The sequence below is a fragment of the Gavialis gangeticus genome, unplaced genomic scaffold (genome assembly GCF_001723915.1).
Source record: "Gavialis gangeticus isolate Ggan-Ray unplaced genomic scaffold, GavGan_comp1, whole genome shotgun sequence".
Lineage (NCBI taxonomy): Eukaryota > Metazoa > Chordata > Crocodylia > Gavialidae > Gavialis > Gavialis gangeticus.
In genome coordinates, this window is record NW_017729002.1 from 4,775,183 (window position 1) to 4,799,985 (window position 24,803).

General features: G+C 39.1%; 1 protein-coding gene across 1 annotated transcript in view; it reads right to left on the reverse strand.

Moving 5' to 3' along the window:
- Nucleotides 1–553: 553 nt before the first annotated feature.
- The window catches only part of CLEC16A (C-type lectin domain family 16 member A), a 226,372-nt gene continuing 202,122 nt past the window's right edge, over nt 554–24,803 (reverse strand). The window contains exons 22-23 of the mRNA XM_019507460.1: nt 13,404–13,550; nt 554–1,606 (exon numbers count right to left, since the gene is read on the reverse strand). Coding sequence (XP_019363005.1) covers nt 1,245–1,606; nt 13,404–13,550 — 509 coding nt within the window. The 3' untranslated portion in view covers nt 554–1,244. The remainder of the gene's footprint in view (nt 1,607–13,403; nt 13,551–24,803) is intronic.

The window sequence follows — 24,803 nt, forward strand, 5'->3', positions numbered from 1 at the left end:
ATTTCTAATGTGATCTATGGAGCAATAATTACTCCTTGAAAGTTTTACTACCACTTTAAATTAACAATCAGGAGGAAACTTGAATTCCATTAGCGTATGAATTAATTCAACAAAGAACATGCCAAACCACTGCTGATTTTTATACTACCCAAAGTCTTCAATATTTTCAGTATTATGATTTACACGCAAAAACAGGCAGCCATCAGGTCAAGATCACATTCAAAAGAGTTTCATTTGATTAACATCAATGACTGATTGGGGTTAGACAGAAAAATCAATGCCTTCCCTTTTGAATTTCACCCTTCCAAAGCAAGTATAGTTTGTTGTACAAGGTGCTTTCCTGTTGCGCTGGAGATGGAAACTTAGAAAAAAATCAAGTAGGATGAAATAAAAGCTCTTATTTCTTCTCGCAAGTGATTTCATCATACCTCAGCTGTGTTGCAGTTTGACTGTCAGAAGAGAACAAAAACTAAAGCAATCCCTTATATTGTAGAAATTCTGCATTTTAGAGTATTTCACATTCCCATATAGATAATTCTGCAACAAAAGTACATGAGACTACTCAAAAATCCCTTTTATTAACCTGAATAAGCCTTTTAATTGTTAAGCCAAACAGAGTTGTTTAATTAAAAATATGTTTGATAGATATGGATCTTGTCGTGACTCAAACATTGAAATAAATAATACACACAGCAGACACAATAATAAAGTTTACAATCTTATGAATACAATACTGAAAATAGCCAAGTCTGCTATTTTTAATACAGCCCGTGCCAAACTTTCAAAAGCTGGAGAACAACAATTTAGAAAATGTGTCTCAAATAGAAATAGCATCTCTTGTACTATATATTTTTTTTCTAGAAATACCATGCCTGTTTTCAGAGAAGCGGTGATAAAATATCATGAAGCCAAGGCATCCTAATGAGGTTTCTTCACTTCAGTATAATACAGTACAGATTCTGCAGATAACATGGTTCATGAAGTAGTATGAAGAAACTAGATACTTCTGAAGTACCTTTCATAGTCAGTTTCTCTTGCTTTTATATAAGAACAGGAAGTATCATGCCAGGAAATCTAACCAGATTTCTTTCAACTTAAAAATGCTGAATATTTATTTAAAAAAGCTTCCCATACTTTAAATTTAGAGCTATTTATCAGAGGGCCTCTACTTGTGGATCATCTCACCTTTGAGGCTTGTTAAGTCTCATCAGCCCTGCCAAAGAAAAATATCAGTTGCCTTCTCTTCACTGCTCATCATGGGCTGCTGGCTGACTCTGGGCAGAACACTCTTCTAACTCTGTCACTCTGCAAACTTCTGACTGCAAAGAAGACTGAGGAATGCAGCTGAAAGTATGAATGCTGTGTGGATCAACTGGTGGGACCAGTGTAAGTGACTCTACGCTCAGTGCATCTGTATTGTCATCTGAGATTAGTGATATGGTGGGCTGTTGGGCAGGAATCAGGCTAGGGGATAAGTTTGCTGTTTCTACTTCACTGGTCTTTACAGGGTTTTTTCCAAATTGTGAGCCAGATGAAAGGGTTTCCTGAACCAACATCACCTGACTGGAGAAGTTCATCTGAGGCTGCTCAGGAGCTGAAGAGTCATCTATTAAAGAAAGCATTAGGAAAGAATTAACGTTAAAGTTGTGCTCAATTCATGTTATACACACTAAAGTAAGGCTTCTTGATAAATACTTAAGAAAAACTCAGGCAGAAGACAATGATCTATGAAGCAATATGCTTATGCATTTATCCTTTTATAATTATGAAAAAAATCTTGGAATTACTTAGCTATATTAACATGAAATGCCTGGTCTAAGTTCTTCACATTAGGGACAACTATTAAATACTAAAAATGGGTAAAAAAAAAAGAGTTAATGAAATGTGACAGTAACATCAATAATATTCTTGGTGGGATGAAGTGGAAGAGAATAGAAAAGAAAGGCTAAGGTTTATCTAAGGACAATGATGTAAGCTCACACAAAGAAATTCTTTGAAAAGAAAAAGAAAAAAAAGAGTTCAGTTCAATTTCCCATGAAGAAACCTGATTCTAGTGAACTTGTGACGCAGTCAAACTTCTAAACAGTCTACTACCAAATCCTAAATTTAGTAAGAATTCAACCAGGGGAGCCAGCCAGAGAAGAACAGAAAAGAGATTAACTCTTCAGAGCCTTAAGGCAAGCATGCAAGCCTGCATTTATTCCTTTTGCACTCTGGTGCTCCTAAGTACTGAAGAAATAGCATGCAGGGAGACAGGGATTTAGTTACCCTCTAACAGGGGCAGGCAATTATTTTGGGCAGAGGGCTGCTTACTGAGTTTTGGCAAGCCATTGAGGGCCACATGACAGGCAGCCCAGGGCAGATAAATATTAATTTCCTAAATTTTTTACAGGCCCCGGGGGCCAGATAGAATGGTCTAGCTGGCCGCATCCGGCCCCTGGGCTACATTTTGCCCACCCCTGCCCTATAAGATACAAATCTACCCTGCCTTACACTAGGGGGTTAACATGGAAAACTCTTTCAGTGTTATGGTAGAGGATTTACCACAAAAAGAAAACCCATTTTAGCATCTACCATTACTTTAATTCTTCTTAAAAACCATAGGTAAGTAACATGTAAAGTGTTAATGTGATTGAAAGAATATTGCACAGGTGCAAAGATATCTGGCTTTTGTCCTAAATATAAAACACTCCCCCTGGGCAGGCAATATCCATTACTTCACATTAGCATAACAGACAAACGTCCACTTTATAAGAAACTATTTTCATGTCTCTCTTCTTGGACAAGATTAACAGTTAGCGTATGTTCAAGTGTTCAAGGCACTTCCAGAATTATTTTCAAGGCACTCTAGTGAACAAAGAGTCCCAAAGGGCTATGTTTTAATCCTTATCTTGAAATACATTTTCAGTAGGGTGCCAGTAAATCCTGTAAAAACAGAACATGTAAAACTTAAGGCAAAACAAGGAAAACCAAAGCGTAGAATGTAATGACAAGATAAGAATAGTCACACCAAAGAGAGGAAAATCAGTGGTTTGAGGTATGGATGAGATATATGGTTTTTACTGCTTCTATTGCCAATTTTTCATAATTCTGTAACAAGACTCCAAACTGCATATTTCCACTTCAGAAAAAACACTTAATTTCACATTTGTTGACAGCTTCTCCTTTAAAAAAAGAAAAATCAATATAAATTATAGGAAAAAAATCTTGCCTCCAACAAGGTATTACCTTGGCTGTCTTCTAATAGCTAGTGCTTATGCAAAATAACTTTGCAGATCTTTCTCATTAGCTGCAGAAAAGCTTTGATGAGAATATGGTACAGGGTAATAGAGGAAATGATGCAAGAACTGCATGAACAAAAAAGTGCTAAGAAAATCTGAACATGCAGTTTCTCTGAATTCCAATGAAAACAACATTTTAATAAAGTCCAACCAGCAGTTCACTCTGTAGTAGTGCAACAGTTTGAATGACTGCGGTTTTTGATATGTAATAGTACAAGATATCAGGTCCAGGATATTCACCTTTTTTTTCGGTAATCCCCAACATGAAACTTTTTAATACGTTAAAAATGCTTATTACTAAAATTTAGGTGTCAGGTATATTAGTCATTTTGGTAGGTGCAGTGCATCAGTCAGTGATATTCTGCACACAGAAGGTGCGTCTACACCCTTAATGCGCCTTATATTGGGCTAATGCTCATTAAATGCACATGTGCATACATGCCCAGAGTGTAATGTAAATCATGTGCTGCCACTCCTTTTAAAAAATCCATTAAAAAATCCTTTACTTTCTAGTTCTAGTCTTGTTTTAATTTTATGCATTTATCCCCACATAGAACCTTTGATATAAACCTACATATTTTTATGAATTAATATCTTATTATTGAGAAGCGAAGCACATTCTTTAATTTGAAATATTGTATAGAAGGCCTGAAGCAGTATAGCATAATAAATGTTAAAAATGACTGTCACTTTCTATATGCTTCAATGGAAGAAATAAATGGTGGAAAATAATTCTTTCTAGAATGCGTCCAAAACCAAGAAATACATTTTTCTATTCAAAACTCTGAAAAAGAAACTCAGAGAAATGATTAGAAAATAGAACTGAAAATGAGCAGTACAAATACAGCCTACCCTTGAAGTAGTCTAGCTACAGTATTTTAAAATAGAATTTAGGAAAATATTCTGTATTTTCTGCAACACTTGTTATTGATAGAAGAAATTTCTCTCTCAACATTTACTTTTGATAACCCATTAGTAACCCTTGAACTTATTTCCTTTACTGTAGTGCTAACTATTTAAGGGTAGTGGTGAAAAAACTGCTGCAGCCAGGCAGGGCAACTGCCAATGCTAACTATGGATTAGTGAAAAAATATTCTGAGGAACGGGGAGACAATGAATGACAGTACAAGGGCTACAGTACTAACATGACAAAAGTTTGATTTCTCTAATGAAGATCAATAGCTTACATTAATTTAAGCATATGATCTGCATCTATATGATTATAAAAAGCTCAAAATTAAGATTTTTGTATTTGGGAGGCACTCAACATTTTAACATAAGAATCATTTGATTTTTCTCTGTCAACCAACAGAACTAATAAGAGCAGGGGCCAGCAACCATTTCAAGCTGTGGACTGGAACAACCCAGCTTCAGTCTGGCACAGAGGGTGGTTCAGCAGGACACCAATGGAAACAGGTGTTTGTCTGTACCTGTGCACGAGGGACCAGGCGTACGGGAGCTGTGCTGACACCATTTTCTACAGCTCCCCACTACTCAGTTGGGATTCCAGCCAGAGAGGAGCTGCGCCAGCTTTGCTTAAAACTACAGCAGCACTGCTACTGCTTCACACACTGCCCAGCCTGGGTGCCCTTATGGAGGCTACGCCCACACTGCAACCAGGAAGTGGCAGGTAGGGAAATGCAGTGGCGACGAGGGGACACCTCCCTGCTGCCTAGCCCCAGCACAGGTGCGGGCAGAGGCAAAGCCTTCTGACACCATGGGCTAGACCTGGCCCACAGACTGTATGTTGCTGACCCCTGAATGAGGGCATTAGGGAAAAACCAGACTATAAAATATCTTAGCATATAAATCTGTAATATTACATACATATGTATAATAGATATCAGTGTTACTTTGATGGAAAAGGTTACGTGAGTGTCCCTCAGAAGTACTGTCAAAGCTACTGTACTTAATTTCAACAGTGAGAGAATCCAATAGGCACAAATTTCAAAATGGCTGGAACTTGGGCAGTTAAGCATGCAAAGCATCTAAGTATTTGCATCTAAACCAAACCTCCAGAATCTATGAAACTGGATGGTACATGCAAGACTCATCATAATTTCTGCTTCTGGTGCAGTTGAAAATACTGCATGCCCCCTCTACACATTACAGTTATTGAACAATTAAGTGGTTAATTGCACAATTACCTGGAGAGCAGCTACATGTGCAAAGTAGCTATCACACAATAAAAGCCCCAGCCAGCTATAAAGTTAGACCTTGAAGATGTGTACTTTTGTGTGTCAACTTCATACCTAGTTGCTTTTGAGCTTTAATTTGCATGTATAGCAAGATCTGCCCTGTAGCTGGGAGTCCCATCAGCTGACAGAGCTCCCAGCCACAGGGATTCACCATGCCCAGAGTAAAATCCCCGAGCTCTATAGATCCCAGTAGTTGCAAACCCCAAGGTCCAGACCCTGAGCTCTAGGGATCCCAACAGCTGTGATCCCCGAGGTCTGGTGGTTTTCTGTACCTCAAGCCCCAGGGACTTCTGCAGCCATGATCCTCTGGCCCCTGGCATTTCTCTGCACCCCCAGGACACAGGCTGGGGGGAGGGGGGCCACTCCTGTGGCAATCCTTGTGCCCTGGGGGTTTCCCTGCACCTTCAAGGTGGGGAGATGGTCACAGCAGCAGTGATCCACCAGCGCCAGGGATGCATGGGGACCCACTATGGCTGTGAACCCCTCAACTGGGGTGCATGGGGCTCCCAGCTGTGGAAGCTTGCCAGTGTAGGGGGAACCCAGGATTGAGCTTCCCTTGCACCAGCCATAAAGCACAATTGGATCTAATGTGCTATCCCACAATCGCATCTACTGCTAGGCACATGTGGCATGGCAAGAGGTGCAATTGTGCGAATTACACATTTGATCCCATTGCGCTTTTAGCTTGATGTGTAGAGGGGGCCTCAGGAATACGGTATATCGTTTCTTTGAAGATATCTGACAAGAATCCCTTTCTTTTATGTCAAGCTCCTATCAGGTCTCTAAGTCTGGTTACCAATTAAGATGCCAGAGAATATCAAGGTATCTTTAAAGAAAGATTCATCTCATGTTATGTGACATTTCCAAATAACCATGGGAAAATATTAATCAGAGTTTTTCCACATGCAAAAGATTTTGTTCCATTTTGGGGATTTCTTTTTTGCTGAGCTAGTTCAACAGTTGCTGAGGCATACCATACTCCTGAATCTGAGCGTGCTGTGCTAAGATGGAGAAAATGCTTAAAAAAAAAAAATTATATAGCAATTTTAATTCTCATGCATTTGCAAAACTTGTGATTATGGTTTGCAGACAAAGGCTGAATCCTGCAAGGTGTTGGGTGACCTTAATTTCCATGACATTTAGTGGAAAGATGAAGTGCTCAGCAGCCCTGGGCTTGATCAACCATTGCAGGATACCACTCAGATCAACTTTGCAACAAGAAGTGTACTAGAGTGGTTACTGGAAAAAGGAAACCAACAGGAGCAGAGCAAGGGAAAAGTCTAATGCAGTCTAAAGGAAAATCTCTTAAATCATGCAGCACCACACTACAGAAGGAGAACAAAAATAGAAAACAACTACAGCACAACTAGGACACTATGTGAAAAGAGTCTTAATACATTAGCTAAAATGAGCAAAGTTGCTTACACAATAGCAACAATGCAACAATTTTTATTTTTCACTCCATTACTAGCAAAAGACTGATTTGGCCCGGTCCAATTTAAATACAGCTTTGTTTGGGAAATGACAAATATTCTGAGGACCATTTTCTTCCTTTTTCATATCAAATATTTAATTATCTGGCTGAAGCCAAGCCGGAAGAAATAATTCCATAACAACATCATCTGACCAGGACTTGAAGATTTTCAAACAAAGTTGAATGGACAGTTCCCAGAAAGTTAAGTTCAGTGTTTCTTTGTTCCATATGAGCTGGAGCTCAGCTTCTTGCTGCTGGCTCGCTTTTTACCTTCAAGCCAATCTAGAGATCAAAGCTTACTGAATTCCACTGGAGCCACAGCTGCTCTAGAGGCAGAGACTTGATATATCCTCTCTGCGCAAGAAGGAATTTTACTTTTGGCAATACATGCTTGTTTTGCCTCAGTCTGCTAGTGAAAGCCTTTTGGAAGTAGGTCATTGCTGTGCCTACATAGGATGCCCTCAAATATAGCCAAATAGTTAAGGTATTTGAATGAATAATGTTTTAGGTTCTGTATGTCATGCTTGTAGTAATAGTCAAGTCATTGCTGTTAGTATGGAAATAGATCATAGCTGTGTTCTATTAAAGGTTGTGGGCTTTGAAATCTTATGGAGGAACCTGCCTGAATTGATATTGCGTGAGTTGCGGTTGCAGTTGCTGCTTGAAGACCTAAACCCAGTGTCCACCGTGACTGTCAGCCTCCGACAGACTAAACACCCGCCGTCGTCCTTTCCTGCCAGACCTTACTAGAGGAAAACACAGTGATATATCATACGAAGGCTTTAACAATGGAACAGGGAAGGGAAACTGGAATGAATACAAAGGAGCAATGTTAGAGTACCAACAAGAATAAGTGACAGGGACAGATTCATAACTGCTGGTATTCCTAAGTGTTATCTTAAGTCACATCAAGAACCTGATAAGTTAGGAAAATGTTAATGAAATTAGATGTACTGAATCTTTACAAAGAGCAAAATTAATTCAATTTCTATTGCTACCTATATCTCTGGACATTTACTTACAGTATTTATGACCAGATCCTGCAATTTTGGAGCCAGTAGAAGTTTTGCTGAAATCATACTGAAGCAGGACTGGCAGGCAAATGTAACCAGACACATAATACTTTAAAAAATGTTATTCAGGAGCTATGACTTACATATTCTGGTGAGATGAGAACATTGTAATCCTCAGCAACAATAAATTACAAATATGACAATATTGGACCATCTGCTAGTTCTGTTCCAAAGATGGGAAAGTAATATATTGCATTTGGATTTTAACAAAACCAAGTGCAGCATTTTAAAAAGATGAAGTAACAACCAGCAGTTAAGAAATAAAAGACACTTCTTAGCACAAAAGAAGGGTTCAGGAAAAGAAACTTTGGCAAAACAAAAGTACTTCTGTGCCTAGTTAGAAGATTGCTAGCATCACAGATTTGAAACAACATGATCACGGTTAAGTTACTGAATCACAAAGGGAAGGGACAGGGATGATTTCTGTAAGATGGTAGCTTTTGCTGTTCTGTAGGCTCTCAGAGCTCAGTATTTTGAAATATATGATGTCTACAAATCAGAGTGCAATTTACTTTTTTTTTTTTGAATAACAAAGGACTCTCCTCTTCCTTTTACTTCTTTTACTGTCAACACTACGTTTGCCACAAGTACCAGTGCAAGGCAGTTAGCCCAAGGAAGTGAAAGCCTTCCTAAATCCTCAGTATCCATTACATTGGCATTTCCAAGTCCTTTTGTTTTTTCTTATGAAAAAACCCAACCGTATTTTCTGACTTAATATAGTTTTAAAGATAGCAGAAATACAGTGTGACAATGAAATGACATATGCCATCGCTCCATTTACAGAAGTAAAAAACTTCCCTATCCCATCCCTTAGCTTAGCAGATATGAATAAGCAAATAAAACCCACACTTTTCAAGAATGAAAGTCAAAGACACTGTTGTATATGCACATTGATGAATGTCTAACTAACAGGAGAACAACATTTTCATCTTATATACTGCATTTGTTCAAGGAGGCATGTTACTTTAAGGAACACCACAAGTATAATAAGGAAACAACCTGCAAGAAGTGCAGTTAGGTGTTGTGAGGACACTTCCAGATCTATCCTCCAAGGGACTTTCCTTTCTTCCAGTACAGTACATAACGTCTGCTTTCTCACTTCTAAAGGAATGATTTGATATATTGCAAGAGCTAAATATTATCCCACAATTTTCTATACTGCTATACTTTTAAAGACCTATGTAACAGAATAGAAAGATAGCTTTCAGCGTCATTGGAAAAGCTTAGTTTATAAGAAACCGGTTAAATAACTAGTCTTCTGTCAGTGACGGGAATATACATAGTAGGCATGAGGTTTAACAAAAGTGTAGTGACCTCCCTCATAAAGGGAAATAGCAGAGTCCTCTTAATGCAAATGAATGTTAGGAAGTAAGTCATTTCCAAAGCAAAAAAAAAAAGTCTCTGGCTCACCACTCATAATATTTTATGTAAAGACTTTTTTGGTATTTAACTGTTGCTGGGTGAAACACCTGGTTTAGTAGATATGCCCTTTGTTATCCAACTCAACTGGTGAACATGTGATCTTTAGTTCTGTTTAGTTCACCGCTTACTAATTGTGCAATATAAAACTGATCTATTCTGTCCAAAATTTTATTCTCTAAATCAACCGTACAAAGACTCATTTATCCATTTTCACTTTAGCTGCATGCTATGAAGGATTATGTGGAAAAAACTCCATTCCTACAAGCTATTCAGTAGAATGCTGATCCTATGGGAGACAGATGGAGGAAGAACTCCTTCCTTCAGCACATGGCACTTTGAAGCTGTACCTGCAAAGTATGCCAGAACAGGGATCATATACTTAATGTGGGTAATTCAAACAGGATAAGTGATCTAGCAGAATTCTGAAGTGCAGACTTTGAAAAATGAACATTTTACTTAACAATGGAAAGCTGCGCCTCATCCGGCATTTTAAATTACAAAAATAAAATCAATACAAGCTTACTGGAAACATATTGCATAGATGCCAGAATACTGAATGACTAGATTTTATTCTGGGAGATTACAAATGATGTCATTATAGAGTTTTCCCTTTTCATAGGGTTACAAACATCTGTTTTCAATAAACTGAACTATTCAAGGATGTCATGGTTAGTTAACTTGCAAAACTGATTAGTATGTAACATAAGAATGTAATGTGATTCAAGGCAAAAATTTAGATAATTCAGCTGGGAATGGGTTGACCACATCTAGTCAGAAACATTCAGTAATTAATAAAAGAGAGTAAGGAAGTACTATGCAAGCGAAGACCACACCATTTTTTCTAGAGATGAATTTTGAGGGTTTTTTTTTATAGTGGTAGACTTGCAGCTTTTTCAATCTTCTAGTTCATTCCCTTCAAGTCTGCAGAGCACCCAGTGTAACAAAGCCCAGATTTTAAATGGGGACAAAAATTAGAACAATTAAGGCTTTTCCACCATTATGAAGAATCAGATTTGATACTGAAGTATGCCAGGTCTTGGTCACATTCACACTTCAAGTACTGTACGTACATATATTTCCTAGATACATAAACCTTGTATGAGTCTAGATTAGGGTCTTGAAGAATCTTAGTCATCTCACTCCCTCAGTATCTGCATGATACTGTTATCTCTCTCTTAAGAAAGCTGATGCCAGTGATCACTTGCCAACACAACCTGTGAATTCTCTACACAGATGATGCAAGTCTTCATCTTAAGTAAATAGTCCTTTTTGCAAAAAGTTTTGCCTGAGCTACATAGTATGAACTGACCCCCAGGCTGTCTCTGGATAAAGTACAGGTGGCAGTTTAAATTTAGCTTCAAATGGTTTGCTTCTGGCTGCCTTATAGACTATGTGACTTGTGCAAGACACTTCAGAAACCATGGGCAGAAAAGGCTGAAGATTACATGGATTAAGGCTGATGGCAGGACATTTTGTTTTGGAACCCACTTTCCCTCTTGATAGCAGAGTTCAATCAGTAATTATTGAGAGGACAATAACATTTTTCAAAGGATTTCTTTTATTTGTGCTAATCTTTTTTTATTTTGATTGAAAAAATGATTATTTTGTACAGAAAACACATTTTTTTCCAAGAGTGCTGTAGGGCTTTTAGTAAATGGAAATGGTAATAAATTTCCATTCAAAACTAGGTATCTCAGAGCCAGAATTGTTTTGTGCTTACCGACTTACTTTACAAAGGGTCAGTAGAATATTTTCTCAGGCTGTAATTCAGGAAATCAGACACTGAAAAACTAAACATGGCTTAAGGGTAAATTTGTAGGGTCTGTACCCAATGATTAAGCAGCCATGCGGACATGTTTAATAAATGTACAGGCACTCTTCAGTTATATTAATGAAAATCTTATTGGCCATATGTGCATAGTGTTTAGTGCATCTTAACTGATTCTATCCCTCTTGTTTGTATACTTTCTGAATTGCTGAAATAAGGCTGCTAGTGTATTTTGTGTGTGTTTATTAAATTGATGTAGAAGTTAAAAAGCAAGAATCAAGGGATCCCAGGTCCCATTTTTAAAACCAATTATTCCTCCAAAAAAATGTAAACACCATATTTCCTTGAATCTAAGATGACCCTAAATTTAACATGACCTCCCAATAATTAGATTTTATTTATGGAATATTTATCAATTTGTTATTATTTTCCAGGTATAGAATCTAAGTAACGGAGGGGTGCCTCGAATTTGTCTTCTCACTGCTATAGTAGGGAAAGCAGTGGCCAGGTAGATGGCAGGGGGGAGGGGGTGTCAGGTGGCTCCCTTGCTCTCTGCCCCCCCACTACTTCTCTCTGTAGCCTTCCTGCCCCCCCTGCCACCTGCCCCTTCACCCCCAACCTCCCTCCAGCCCCTGCCCCACTCCCAGTCTCTGCCTCTCTCCTCTTACCACCTTATTGTCACATGTTGCTCTGCCTCCCTGAAGCACAGCACAAGGAAGTGCAGCCCTTGCAGCAATGTTGGCACTGCTGACTGCCTAGGTAGGGGGCACAGCAGGTTGGCTGGTATTGCTAACTGGCTGGGCAGGGGATGGAGTTGCCATGTGCTCCTGCCTAGGAGGGAACCCAGCCTGAGCTGGAACCAAGCTGCGCCTGACAGTAAGGGTGGGGGTAATAAGCTGCAGAAGGCAAGTTGAGCATGGGACAGGCAGGTGCCATGGGTCTGACTCTGGCCTTGGACCCAGGCTGAGGGCCAGAGTCAGAGCCACAGCAGTAACCTGCTTCCTCCACCTCCCCACTCTGTACATAAATCTAAGACAAGGAGCTTTCCACACCCCCATGTTGATTTCTGGGGAAAAAGATCATCTTAGATTCAAGTACATATAGTAAATCCATTTGAATATCTATAAGAAAGCTGATAATGAAATACCTAAGACCTAATATCAAGAAATGAAATAGCCATAGATGGCAAACAAAGCAGCAGTGGACCATCAAGTGTTTCAAGCATTAAGGCTATTGTCAGAATAAGTAACAGTCACCCCAGTTTTCAAAACTAATGGGGCTGGGATAGCAGCAGGGACAAAACAGAAGCAGTTCAATGCAAATTATTTCAGGATGATCTTTTTACTTTACCCAGCTGCAGTCTCAGCAGCTCTTTGACTCGCATGTGTCAGTGATCACAACACAACGTATGTTCAGAATTCAAGGCACTGTGGAATGCTCTACAAATACTGGACAATAAGTGGAATAATGGAAGAGTTCCAGCTAGAATGCAACAAATCTCACTGAACAGCAATGCACTCTGGTTTGCACTGTGAAGTTTGAAAGCAAGTTATAATGGTCAATTAACATACAATTTTGAACTTCCTCTCCACCAACCAAAGACTTAAATAACTGAACCTCCTCAAATATCTAAGTAAAACAATCCTCAATTACGGTCCACATTTTAAAATGCAATAACCTAGATTCAATGGCAGTGCTAAAATGAATCTTACTTGCCCTATAGTTACAATACAACATAGAAGATATAAACATTTAAGTGTTACTTGCTTTTATATAAGTGAGGGACTTTACAGTAATCAAATGTTTTGGCATAAACATTCAGCTGTGTTTAAAGTTCACTGGGGCTCCATGTCACTGATGCTTTGTAAGTGCATGCACAACAATTCCCATTTAAAATGAACAGAACATACAGACATACCAGTAAGAAATAGAGAATGGTGGGGACATCATTCAACTAGTGTTCAGAATCATTGCCTACAAAATACATCCACTGAATGTAGCAGTCCACAAAACTGAAAAGACTTTCAAAACCTACATCCTAATTTACCTCATTTGTAGACACTATTGTAAAAGACCAAGGTAACAACTTGAAACACTTTCTTTTTTGTTTAGTTAATCCAGTAAGAGTTCAGAAAATAAACTACTGCCTACCCCTGGGTGCCTGGGCTGAAAATAGTGGTTTAATACCTGATGGACTCTGTGCTGCAGAGGGAGTGGAAGTTGAGCTGGCTGTAATTGAATCACACCGTCCAGTACTCCCACTGCCACTGGAAGGAGATGGTGATGAAAGTGGAGATGGATTATGCTGGTTTATACACTGGGCCACAGCAAAACCTGAAAGACAAAACACTGATCTTTACAAACAAATAATTCTAATGGGGATAGTGTAATCATATGGCAGATTGGGAAAGGGTGAGAAGGACAACAATGCCTTACATTTTTAATTCAGTTTACTGACTGTAAAGGGCAACCATAATACATGTTCAGCAGGGAGGGTTAAGCAGCAAAAGTTCTTCTTAACTGGAAGGAAATAAACTTCTAAACTGATAGGATGGAGTGGTGCTTGGTACAAAATAGATTTGTAAAAATAAAACAGAAGGATAGAGGCAGCTTATATTCCTGAAAGTCACTAGCAGTTTTCAGTAAGTGCTGGCTTCAACAATCCAAAGGCATGCCTGAAACAGAGATTTGCTAAGCTGTCTTTCTGTGCACTAGTGTGAACACCTGTGAAGTATTTCTTAGTGGATTACTGTCACTTCTGAGGAACTTTATTAAAACAAACCAAATGACAACAAGGGACTTTTTCCAATCTGAATGAAGCGGAGAGCTTATGTAACATCCAATCCTTATCCTCTTTTACAGTTCTAACCCCTCTATAGAAAATAAATTATGTAAATTCCATTATGGACCACAGTTTTCTGTCTTTGAGACGCATCATTAGTATTCAATCTCTGCAGAAAATATGGAAATAAATTGAGCCGTCAGATGTGCCTTGCTTCACACAGACCCTATAAATAGCTGACATGTATGCTTTTGATATTTAAGGAAATTATCAACCGAGCAAAAGTAAACTAGCCACCGGGGGCATCTATACATGAGCTTTCATGCACATTAGACTATTTTAATGAGCATTGAAACATCACTAAAAAATTATGCACTTTTGCTAAGGCACATTAAAATAGACTAATGCATCTTTTCTAGTACCTCACAACGGAGATACTAAATTTAATGCACCCTAGCAAAAGCATGTTAATGAATGCGTAGATACAGTCACTGAATTATTTTCTAAACATCAGACAAGTATTTCATATCTTCTCTCATATGACAGGGTACAATGAAAAGTCTAAAAGACTTTTTAGATTTTCTTATTAGTTGGTATTTCAACAGGCATTGTGTATTATTTGCTTCTATCTATCATTGCAATAATCTTCTGGTGCTACAACCAGTATAAAAATTATTGCTGAAGCCAAATGCTCAAATCTTAACCACTTCAAGGCTAGGGATGTGTTAGTGTTAATGATAAGGAAAGGGAAGGCCAACATACCAAGAAACATCCTTATTTTTTGGTATCTATCTTCAAATACCCAAAATCTGATTTCAGAGGTACTTGCAGAATGAACTGACAACAGCTGCAACTACAGGTGGTGATAAAACAAACCCACAAACCCTTGGGGAATGGCAACACCAAAGGACTTCATGAGGAAGCAGGGCAGTGAAGCACAGCATGTCTCCTCTGTGCATATAACACTCCAAATTCACTAGATGACAACTGCTCTGGAAAATATATTCCAAAATATCTGGTTTAGCCCTTGACCTTATATTTCCTTATTATTTAGCCCTTGGCTAAACCATGCATCTTGGAATAAGTTTTCCAGAGCAGTTGATTCAAACAACAGGGGTTCCATCACTACCTTATTCTCTGTACTGTAATACAGGAAACTCACTCTAAGGAAGTTTTTTTCTATTATTCAATAAACACAAGGCATATTGAGTGGCCTATATCATCATTTCCAAATGGTAATTTTCAGAAGCATCCATGATTCTAAGAATACCCACTTCAGACAACCCCAAAATACTACAATACTCAGAATTACTCCAGGACAAAGTTACTCTGATTATACCAAATGGGTAAGTTCAAACAGTGACACAGTCTCCTATATCTGTACAAGCCTTTTATTGTCAAACTTCTGTTTGCAAGAGAATGATTATTTGAGGGCTGAATTAAAAAATATCAAGTAAGCTTATAATACAAACAGAAAAAAAAACTAGTTGGATGTGGTGTTCTTGCTACATCACACCCGAAGTTAGAGCTCTTGCAGATTATGAAATTCCTGTTCACTATAAATAATTCCAAATTTAATAAAAAAAATCCAGTGCAGTTCCCCTGTCAAATTGCTTACAAACTCTATCCTTTGAAATGGGTCTTTTCAAAAAGTTTGCAATAAAGTTTTGAGGCACTGAAAAACAAATTTTCTAGACTGGTTCCTTCCTGTGACATCTCCCCCTTCCTGTCCCTCAAAAACCCCAAAACACTTCAGTACACAGATACGCTAATAAAATTTAACAAACATGCTGAACATCTACTGTACTCAATGACTTCAGCAGGAGTAGGTAACACTTGAGAAAATCTGACTATTTGGTTTTGTTTTGTTTTGAAAGGGTCTCAGATTTATTTTGAAGGTCTTACTGATTCATAAGATTTACAAAATAAATCTGATATCGTTTATCTACCCCCTTCCCCTAGCCACACAAAATTCAGATATTTACAGATTAGGAATTCCATTTTAAAAGTTAATTAAATCAACTTGTATTACTTCATTCTTAATATATTATTTTAATTATTAATCTTCTCTTTCACCTAAGTCTAAAAGGAAACTTGGAATTATATAAAAATGGTGACCACCCTTAGTAAAGCAGAAACTAACTGGAGAATTTATATGATACATACACATGCAGCATTTCATTTTTCCAAGAAGAGCAATGTGGGCTCTTGTGCAGTGTGTAGGCTATTGGGCTGGTTAAAAGAATCCTGAATATATACAAGGTGGGTGCACATTTAGTTTTTAATTTGATATAAAATCCAGTTTCTTCCTAAGGCACAGTTAGTCTATATTCATGAATATTTCAAGTTAACAAGTACTGAAAAAGCATGCAAAATGAAAACCTGATGACAGCTGTTATAAAATATCTGTGTTGTATGGGAAGAATTGCTTCCAATTAAGCACTGACCACCCAATCACTTCACCTTAAGAAAAATCAAATCTGAACGGGTATAGTACTCCACTGAAGCAAAGCGCAAGTTTGGACTCTGTAAATGATTTGGGAAAACAAAGATCAGAAACAGGCATGTTTCATAACCACAAGCATGCGTTATAATTCAAAGTTATGCATTTGGTAATGCAAGTACCACATATGGGGGACATCCATATGGAACTGTGGAAAACTGAGGAACTGCACTCCTTAGGCACCTTAGCTTAAAGTACGCTAACCAATCCAGCTAGCCAAGACTACCACCACCATTGCAAACACGCAATAGCTTTCAAACTTGATTTAAAAAGCAAAATAGCTCACCACACAGCATTTCCTCAAATCTGCTCTCAAGCAAAGTGACTTCTTAGAGCAGGGGTCAGCAACGGTATGCTACCCTGGGCTACCCTTTATGACCTAGCTCCTATTGAGGGTTGCAAGTCTCCAGCCCAGCTGCCTGCACTTACCCTTGCCACTCATCCCCCTCGCTGCCCCCTCCCCTCCCCACCCCCCGCCAGATCTTCAGTGAGAGTAAGTGCAGAGATGGCAGAGCAACAGGCTCTGCAGCAGAGGAGAGCACTATAGATGCAGGTCTGTGCAATCCAATTTGCTGTGCTAGATTGGACATTTATGGTCTGGATCCAGTCCATTGTAAGTTGTAAACTCCTGGGTTAGACTGTTTTCTGAACCCCATTTTGAAGGATTTTTAAAACATACTTTATTCTCTCTAAGGCCTGCATAGACTCAGTCATCATCACTTTTTCGTGTGGAGGGACACAGAACAGTTCCATGATTTTAATTCTAAAGTCTTCCTACAATACCTTAGCACATATCAATTTCTTTTATACAAACACTAAAAGTCACTGTCCTGATGGATGGCCTGCCTAATTCACCTGTGAGTGCGCCACTGGAAATTAATCTAGCTATCCCAACCAAGCACTAACACCACTTTTATGTCATCCCTCAGCTGCATCTACACTCCTGTGCAGGAGCCTTTTCTCTTCTGTTTTTCAGCCTAATTTTTTAATTTGCTTGATTCATCTTCAGAATTGTAAGAAGTATGAAAAAAATTGCCTCGTCTTGCCCAGATGTTATAGAGCAAACTACAAAAGTTTTAACAGCTCAGAGAACTATGAGGTTTGGTAAAGATCATCTACTACAGTGATGCTCAACCTTCTGGCTGTGTATGGCCCAACCCCGCTGCACCCTAGTGCAATCTAGCATCCAGGGCTACATTGTCTGGCCTGTGGGGTTCCCCTGGCTGCAGACCCTAAAGGGGAGTCTTCCACCTGCAGGCATGTGCCCCACGTTGTCCCACAGAAATGGGACCCTGCAGTCCCGGGAGAGACACGGACCTGACAGATCAACTGTACGGGAACACATCTTGACACAGATGAACCCATGCCAAAGACTAAATCTTTTTCAATCTTGACAAATCTATAACTACTTCTGCTTTCCCAAACAAAGCCTCCTCTCAGCAAAGTTGCACTACTCTGAAGACCATCTTTCTTATACCCTAACGGTTAATAACTTTAACAACTATAAAAGTCCTGATGCTAAGTGAGATCACACACACACACACACTCTCTCTCTCTCTCTGCTATTAAGCTGATGCCCTATCATTCCTCATTCCTGTATAATATTTTCCATGGAATATCCATCCATAATATTTTCCATGGAAAATATTGCCTTGTTTTGGCAAGCTTTGGGCTATTTAAAAAAAGAAAAATACTAAATGGCTCTCTGCTTTAAACTGTATGTGAAATATCACCTAAGATTTCAGAACACCGTCATGTTAGAAACATTAAAAGCTAAACTAAAGTTGTACCACTAAAGCTGAATTTAACTCTGATTTGGGCTCTTTTATTTCTGTGAAGTACCATTCCTGTGTTATGCTGCATCACAGACATCAAGTTGAAGATATTACATGCATCTTAAGATGTTATGCAAATACATTTTATCTATTTCCTCCCCCCCACCCCAAGGTTATAGAAAAAAGGCTTTTGGGCTAAGGCTCTTCATTCATGAGGGAAAGGTATATTTGCTCTACCTGAAGACTTGGACTTTGTTTCTAAAGCAGTCCTAATTAAATCTGACACTTGTTCTTAAATGGCATCTCTTGCTCAAGAATTCACAACTTTTATTTATTTCTGACAGAATCCCACCGTTTCTGATCTGGAAATTAGTCGCTCATTAAACACAGCTCAAAGTTACTTGTAATTCAATTTCTTTCTGGCAAGCCACCAAGTAGGAGAATATTGACAACCAAATTTCTTGTTGAATTTTAATTAACTCACAAAGCAGAAAATGAAGTAATTAGTGGTTCACTTACTCGCTGTTCAGTTGCCAGCCAATGTTCTGATAACATATTAAGATACTAAAGCCTTACATTAATAGTTTCATTGTCATGCAATAGATGAAAAGACACTGGCATGCTAAGTGGTTTGCTTCCATCAGTGTACACACTATAGTAGATTCAATGGGTGGGACTCAAAGCAAGTATTTATCATTGTACAAAGAACTTGTTTTGTGCTATACTTTCAGACTATAGGGGATATCATGGTAAAGTCCAAAGAGCATACCCTCAATCAGGGGTGTCAAACATACGGCCTACAGGCTGGATCTGGTCTTCAGAGGTGGGCCATTTGACATGCAGTTGTTTCTTGTGGTCCAGATGACCCACCTCCAGATCTGGCCTGTGGGGGCTTCTCACTGTGGCTGCCAGTGCTGCTGTGCTGGCACAGTTAGCACCCTAGTGGTTAATGCCCCTACACTCACTGCCCCTCCCCAAGTTTCTGGCTGTCAGTTGCTTTGGGGATGAAAATTGTTGGCAGTCAGCAATGGAGAAGCGGAGTTGGGGAACGGAGGAGAGGGCAAGCAGTGACAGCATTAAATCCCTTGCCCGCCCTGACACTGACTCTGGAAGCTGTGACGAGGGCCGCATCCCTGAATGACCCATGTCTGCTGGTCTTATCTAGAGATGGGTCATACTGGTTGCCAACCCATTCAGTGTTGCCACCCTTCATGAAAACCTGGCCCCACTAAAAATCAATGAAAACTGACTTCTATATGACCCAAGTTTTACTCTCAATATGCTACAAGGACTTTTAAGCTGGGGTTTTCAGCACATCTAATTAGGAAATGAGGTGCCCAAACCCATTCACTTCTAATGGAAACAGAGTTGTATAGTCTAAAAAGAAGCTTCAGCCTTTGTTTTTAAACCTCATCTACTGTAATGAGAGAGAAAATTAAAATTGAAATTAATTCTTCTCTCTTGAACTGAAAACTATGCAGTATGAAACACTATCTTTTAAATAGTGGATTTACAAAAATATTTCAATAGAAATAATGATTTGGCATTGTGAATGGAAAAAGATTAAAGTTTCTGAGGAGAGAGAACAATTTAAAGAGAATTTAGATTAAGACTCTGAAGTAAAATAAGGAGAAAATTATACTCTAATACCAACGTGCTGTTTCACACCATATGGAACGTATTGTAGGACTATGATCTTTGGTTTTAGTTGGAACTGGAGACTATATTTAGACTTTTCTTTTAAAATATGATTTTGTATTTGTTGTAATCCTACACTTCATGGTGGGGTTTGTTTACCTATTTGTTTGTTTTTTTAAAGAAAATGATCCATAATATCTGCTGTAATATGTAAGATCGTTCTACAGTACCTCTTACAACTCCATTCCATGATTCCCATTAAGATTGCCTGTTCAATCCCACTCTTCTAATTTAGGAAATGCAACAGTGCCAGGCTCAACTTTAAAGAGTTTTTGGGGAGCATAGTAGGAACAACAAATAAGCACATAAAGGTGTGTGTGTCTATATATATCTATATATATCTATATATATCTATATCTATATCTATATCTATATATATATATATATATATAGAGAGAGAGAGAGAGAGAGAGAGAGCCATAAAATTACCATGCTTGCATACTATTCTCTGTAGCACTCTACTTAGGACCTTCTGCCCATCCACTGTGGAAGAATTACCATAGTGTATATGAGGCTTGTCAGTATTTTAAATAAAGTAGGAATGTTGTAGCTGTGAGTGTGCAGGAAATGAGGCAAGGGATGGATTTTTCTTCTTTTTATATCTTATTGGACCAACGATATGATTTGAAGAAGTGTTGGACAAATGCTTTCAGTAAAAAAGGGGTGAGAAGCACAGAAGAGCAAATGCTTATTTAGTCTCCCCCAAAATATACAGTCAGTCCAACATAAGACAAATACCTTTACCTCAGATATTTTAAATCACCAAAACAGATTTGAGCTTCTTCATTAAAACCATGACAGAGCAGATCTATTCTTGATAAAATATAGCAATTTGATAAGCAGCTGATGCACTCAGCTACCACTGTACACACACGGATTTAATTTACATTTATTTCAGAAACCAAAATGATTTCTTTTTCTTGTGTCCTTGTCACAGACTAGATGTTTTTCCAGAGTTGTGCACAGGTGATGGCTCTTTTATTGCTGCAGTGAGGTCCTCCTTCATTCAGCTCTCTCCAAGGAGTCAGCAAATGAGCAGGTGCTCCATAGTCTGCACTTCACCGCACTTGCATATATTTGTGTCATTACAGCAGCCCATTTGATCATGTTTGTTTTTGATCTTCCTGTTTGTGTGCACCAGTGATTCAGGTATCATCATGCTGGCCAGTCTAGATTAGCCCCTCTGGGAAGTGGTTCCAAGTCACCAAAATGATTAATCTTTCATAATAATTTAATATGAGGCTACACAAAATGGCAACTGATGAGAAGAACCACAAAATGAACTACCAACTTAACTGTTTTGTAGCACTCCTGCCCACAGACTTTTTTTGTTGTTGTTTTTTTTTTGTTAACTATAAAGCAGATATTTACTGAATTCCTTGTACATACCCTTCTCTGTCTCCAAAAATGTAAGTTGGGGGGGAGCATGAGTGAGCATACAGACATTCAGGGAGGTTAGATGGAGTTACAAATGGCCATCCAAAGTAATGTAAGTCAGGTTGGGGGGCTAGCAGACTCTCAGGGTCGGCTTGCGGAGCCAGAAATTGAGGGTCAGGCAGGGTCTTCAGGGGGAGGTGCTGGGGTTCAGCAGGGTTTTGCAGAATCAGGGGGCGCTTACGGGGTTGACAGGGAAGGGAAACTCTCTCTCCCACCACCCAGGACCAAGGGCTTTATTAGCACCCCCACTCCCAGATAACGCCCCCTCAGTGAACCAAATGCCCCCTCACTCCCAACTTGCTTGGCTCCTGGTACTTGCGAACACTGGTAAAACCACTACTGGGAGCAGCTTGTGGGATGGGGGATTTGGGAGGCTTGCTGGGGGGAGGGGGAGCAGGGGGAGTGGGTTCATCAGTTGGCCTAAAAATAGCCTAGTGTCAGGAGGGTGGGTAGGAAATGCACAGCCCTGAGGTTGGGACCAGTGGCTGGGCTTTCCCTGGAAAGGCTGCACTGGAAACTGTACAGAAGTCTAGGAGTTAGACTGGTCTGAAAATAACCAACCCAATTTAAGTTAGGGGTACCTTGGAGATAGGGTTAACTTAGATTGGGTTGGCAATTTTTAGACCAATCTAACCATTATGAAGCTCTGTACAGTTTGCACTTAGATCCACCCAACTAATTTAAGATCTGCACCTGGGTGAATTAAGTTAGACTGGGTAGCCATCTAACCTCCTCCTAACCTCCATGAATGTCTGTACAATACCAGAGAAAGCACACACCTGAGAGAGCACGGTGTCAACACATTCCAGGCTTCCACTAGCCAGATCCATGGATATCAGCAATTTACCCCTATGCTACTGAACATGTGCATGACAAACTGGCAGCATATAGTACTAATGTACTCTTCTCCCACACATTGCCAATATCTTCCACAATTTGTAGCAGAAGCTAGAACAAGAATGAACTGCATAAAGATCAGCCAAACTGCATTTGAAATCAGAGTCAGATTTCAACTTCATACGCTGGAACAACTGGATTCTAGTTCCAGACTGACACAGCCATGGCATATCACTTTTAAATGAATAAGTCAATCATACTTTTAGTTTGCAAGCAAGTAAAAAGGGACTATTTGTGTAATGTGCTGAAAGAAGTTCATATCCTGTTCAGAAATGGTAAACATATGAACTGTTTAGAGACCTGCCAGTGAGAGAGACTCTAAATGTGGATGAGTTAGGCCTGATAATTGACAATTTTTCAGAATTCTAGCATTGATCCTGATCACTTACAAGGGGCAGCTACTGATATACACTACATAATTCAGTTGAGTCATTCATGCAACAGCTGCATTAATGTCAGTATTTGCCATTATAGGAAAAACATTACTTCAACAAAACAGGTCAAGAGTGATCAGGATTCCAAACAAAGTATTTCTGAAATTGTGTGATTTGCTGTGTGCCCGAATGATACTGTTTTCTACTTTCTATTCTTTACTGCTTTCTTGTCTACTCTAGTTATTCAAGTTGGCATAATGATTACCTGAAACAAAAGCCATTTTACATACATAAATGGTACCCATTCCCAAAGAATATGAGTACCTCACTACCTTCAGTATATTTATCTTGAATATCTGTGACTTAGGGTTAGACACTCTTTTCCATATTTTGCAGATAGTAAAAAGCCTATGAGAGAGACTAAGTGATATGTCCAAATGTGCATGGGAAGTCAAGGTATGGGCATATGTACATTTGGAGCTCTTTAAAAGGGGGGACATGTCAGAAGTGGAGCTGTTGATCAGAAACACACAGCAGCTATTATGTTCTAAGAGGTAGGTGTGGACAAGCCAGGAATGATACAAATGTACCCAAACTGTTCCAACTTTACCCCTGGATAAGCAGGGTTAAAAGTAGGAACAGTTCTGCTGCATTTTTACAGTTTCCAGCTCATACACACAACTAGTAGAATGTAACAGATGTCGCATACCACCAATCAGCAGCTCCCATTCTTAAAATGGCTCCTAATATACAGGTGTCCATACCTTCAGTTGTTAAGCAGCAAACTGATTGCAGCGTATGAACTTACAAAACATCCTTCCTCCACAAACAACTGCTGTCATTTAAGAAAGTTGCATCTTTTTTCTGTAAAACTTTAAAATCTAAAGGGGAGATGGGGTGGTTTTGTTTTTGGGGTGAAGATGGCAAGGGATATTGGAGAAAGGTCAGGATCACAATAAGAACCAAGTGTACCCCTGCCTACTGAGGTGTAAATCTAAAAATCTTTCAACATCTATCAACTACATAAGGAAAAAAGGTAAACCAATCCATTATTAAAATAATTTTGCACATAAAATAACTTTGCAATCCTGCCAAGTTGGGGTTTTAAATGTCAGTTTATGAGCTCATTAGAGTATATCAAAATTTTACATTAATTGGATTTCTAAAGTCTTCAAATCACACTTCATAAAAATAGTGATGTTACTGGAAAAGTAACTTTCAGTAGGCTCTGTTTGTTCCACTCCTCTCCTCTGTTACTCCTCATCATGCCAAGACTTCTTCATAGTACAGTAAGGCAGTGCAGAGCCCTTGCATGACTCAGTTATAGAAAGCATCCCAAAACCAGCATGCATAACAGTACTGGTTCCAGATGTGCACATCTGCAGATTGTACCATGTGGATTTCAGACCACAGATAGAACTACAGCATTAACCACAAAAACAAATAAACCAAAGGAGAAAAAAAAAAACCTCAGGTTATGTTTGAAAATATGGAGCTTACTGCCAATAAGAGCTGAAGTTATGCCTGCAAGCAATCCTTCAAAATAAACAGGCATCCCGAAGGACATCTATGGGTGAACTAAATACAACACTGTCAAAAGGTATTTAGCTACTGTATGTGCAGTTTAAGTAGCACCACTTACATGTGCTACTTAAACTGCACATGTAAGTGGTGCTATCTACAATATTAATACACAGAAAAACTTTACAGAAAGTTGACAAGAGCTTTTCCCTTTGGAATAAATGCAGTAAGTTCAAAAGCTACAGTCTCAAATCTGTCAGACAACTGAAGAGTTTACAGTTAGGGCTTATTTCCATGACTTTCAAAATGAATACAATGTTACTCAAGTTAAATTAGATCAATGGTTTTCAACCTGTGACCTGCAAACTCCTGGGGGTTCACAGACTGTCTCTAAGGCAGGGGTGGGCAATTATTTTGGCTGGAGGGCCGGTTTGTGAGTTCTGGTGAACTACTGAGGGCTGCAAGGATAGCCCTGCTCCTTGGTTGCCATCTTAGGACTGGAAGTCCCATCCCTGACCCCTAACCTTTGCCACAGGAAGTCCCTCCCCCTTGTCCCTGGAAGTATTCCTTTTGGATTGGGGGGGGGGGGGGGGGGAAGGA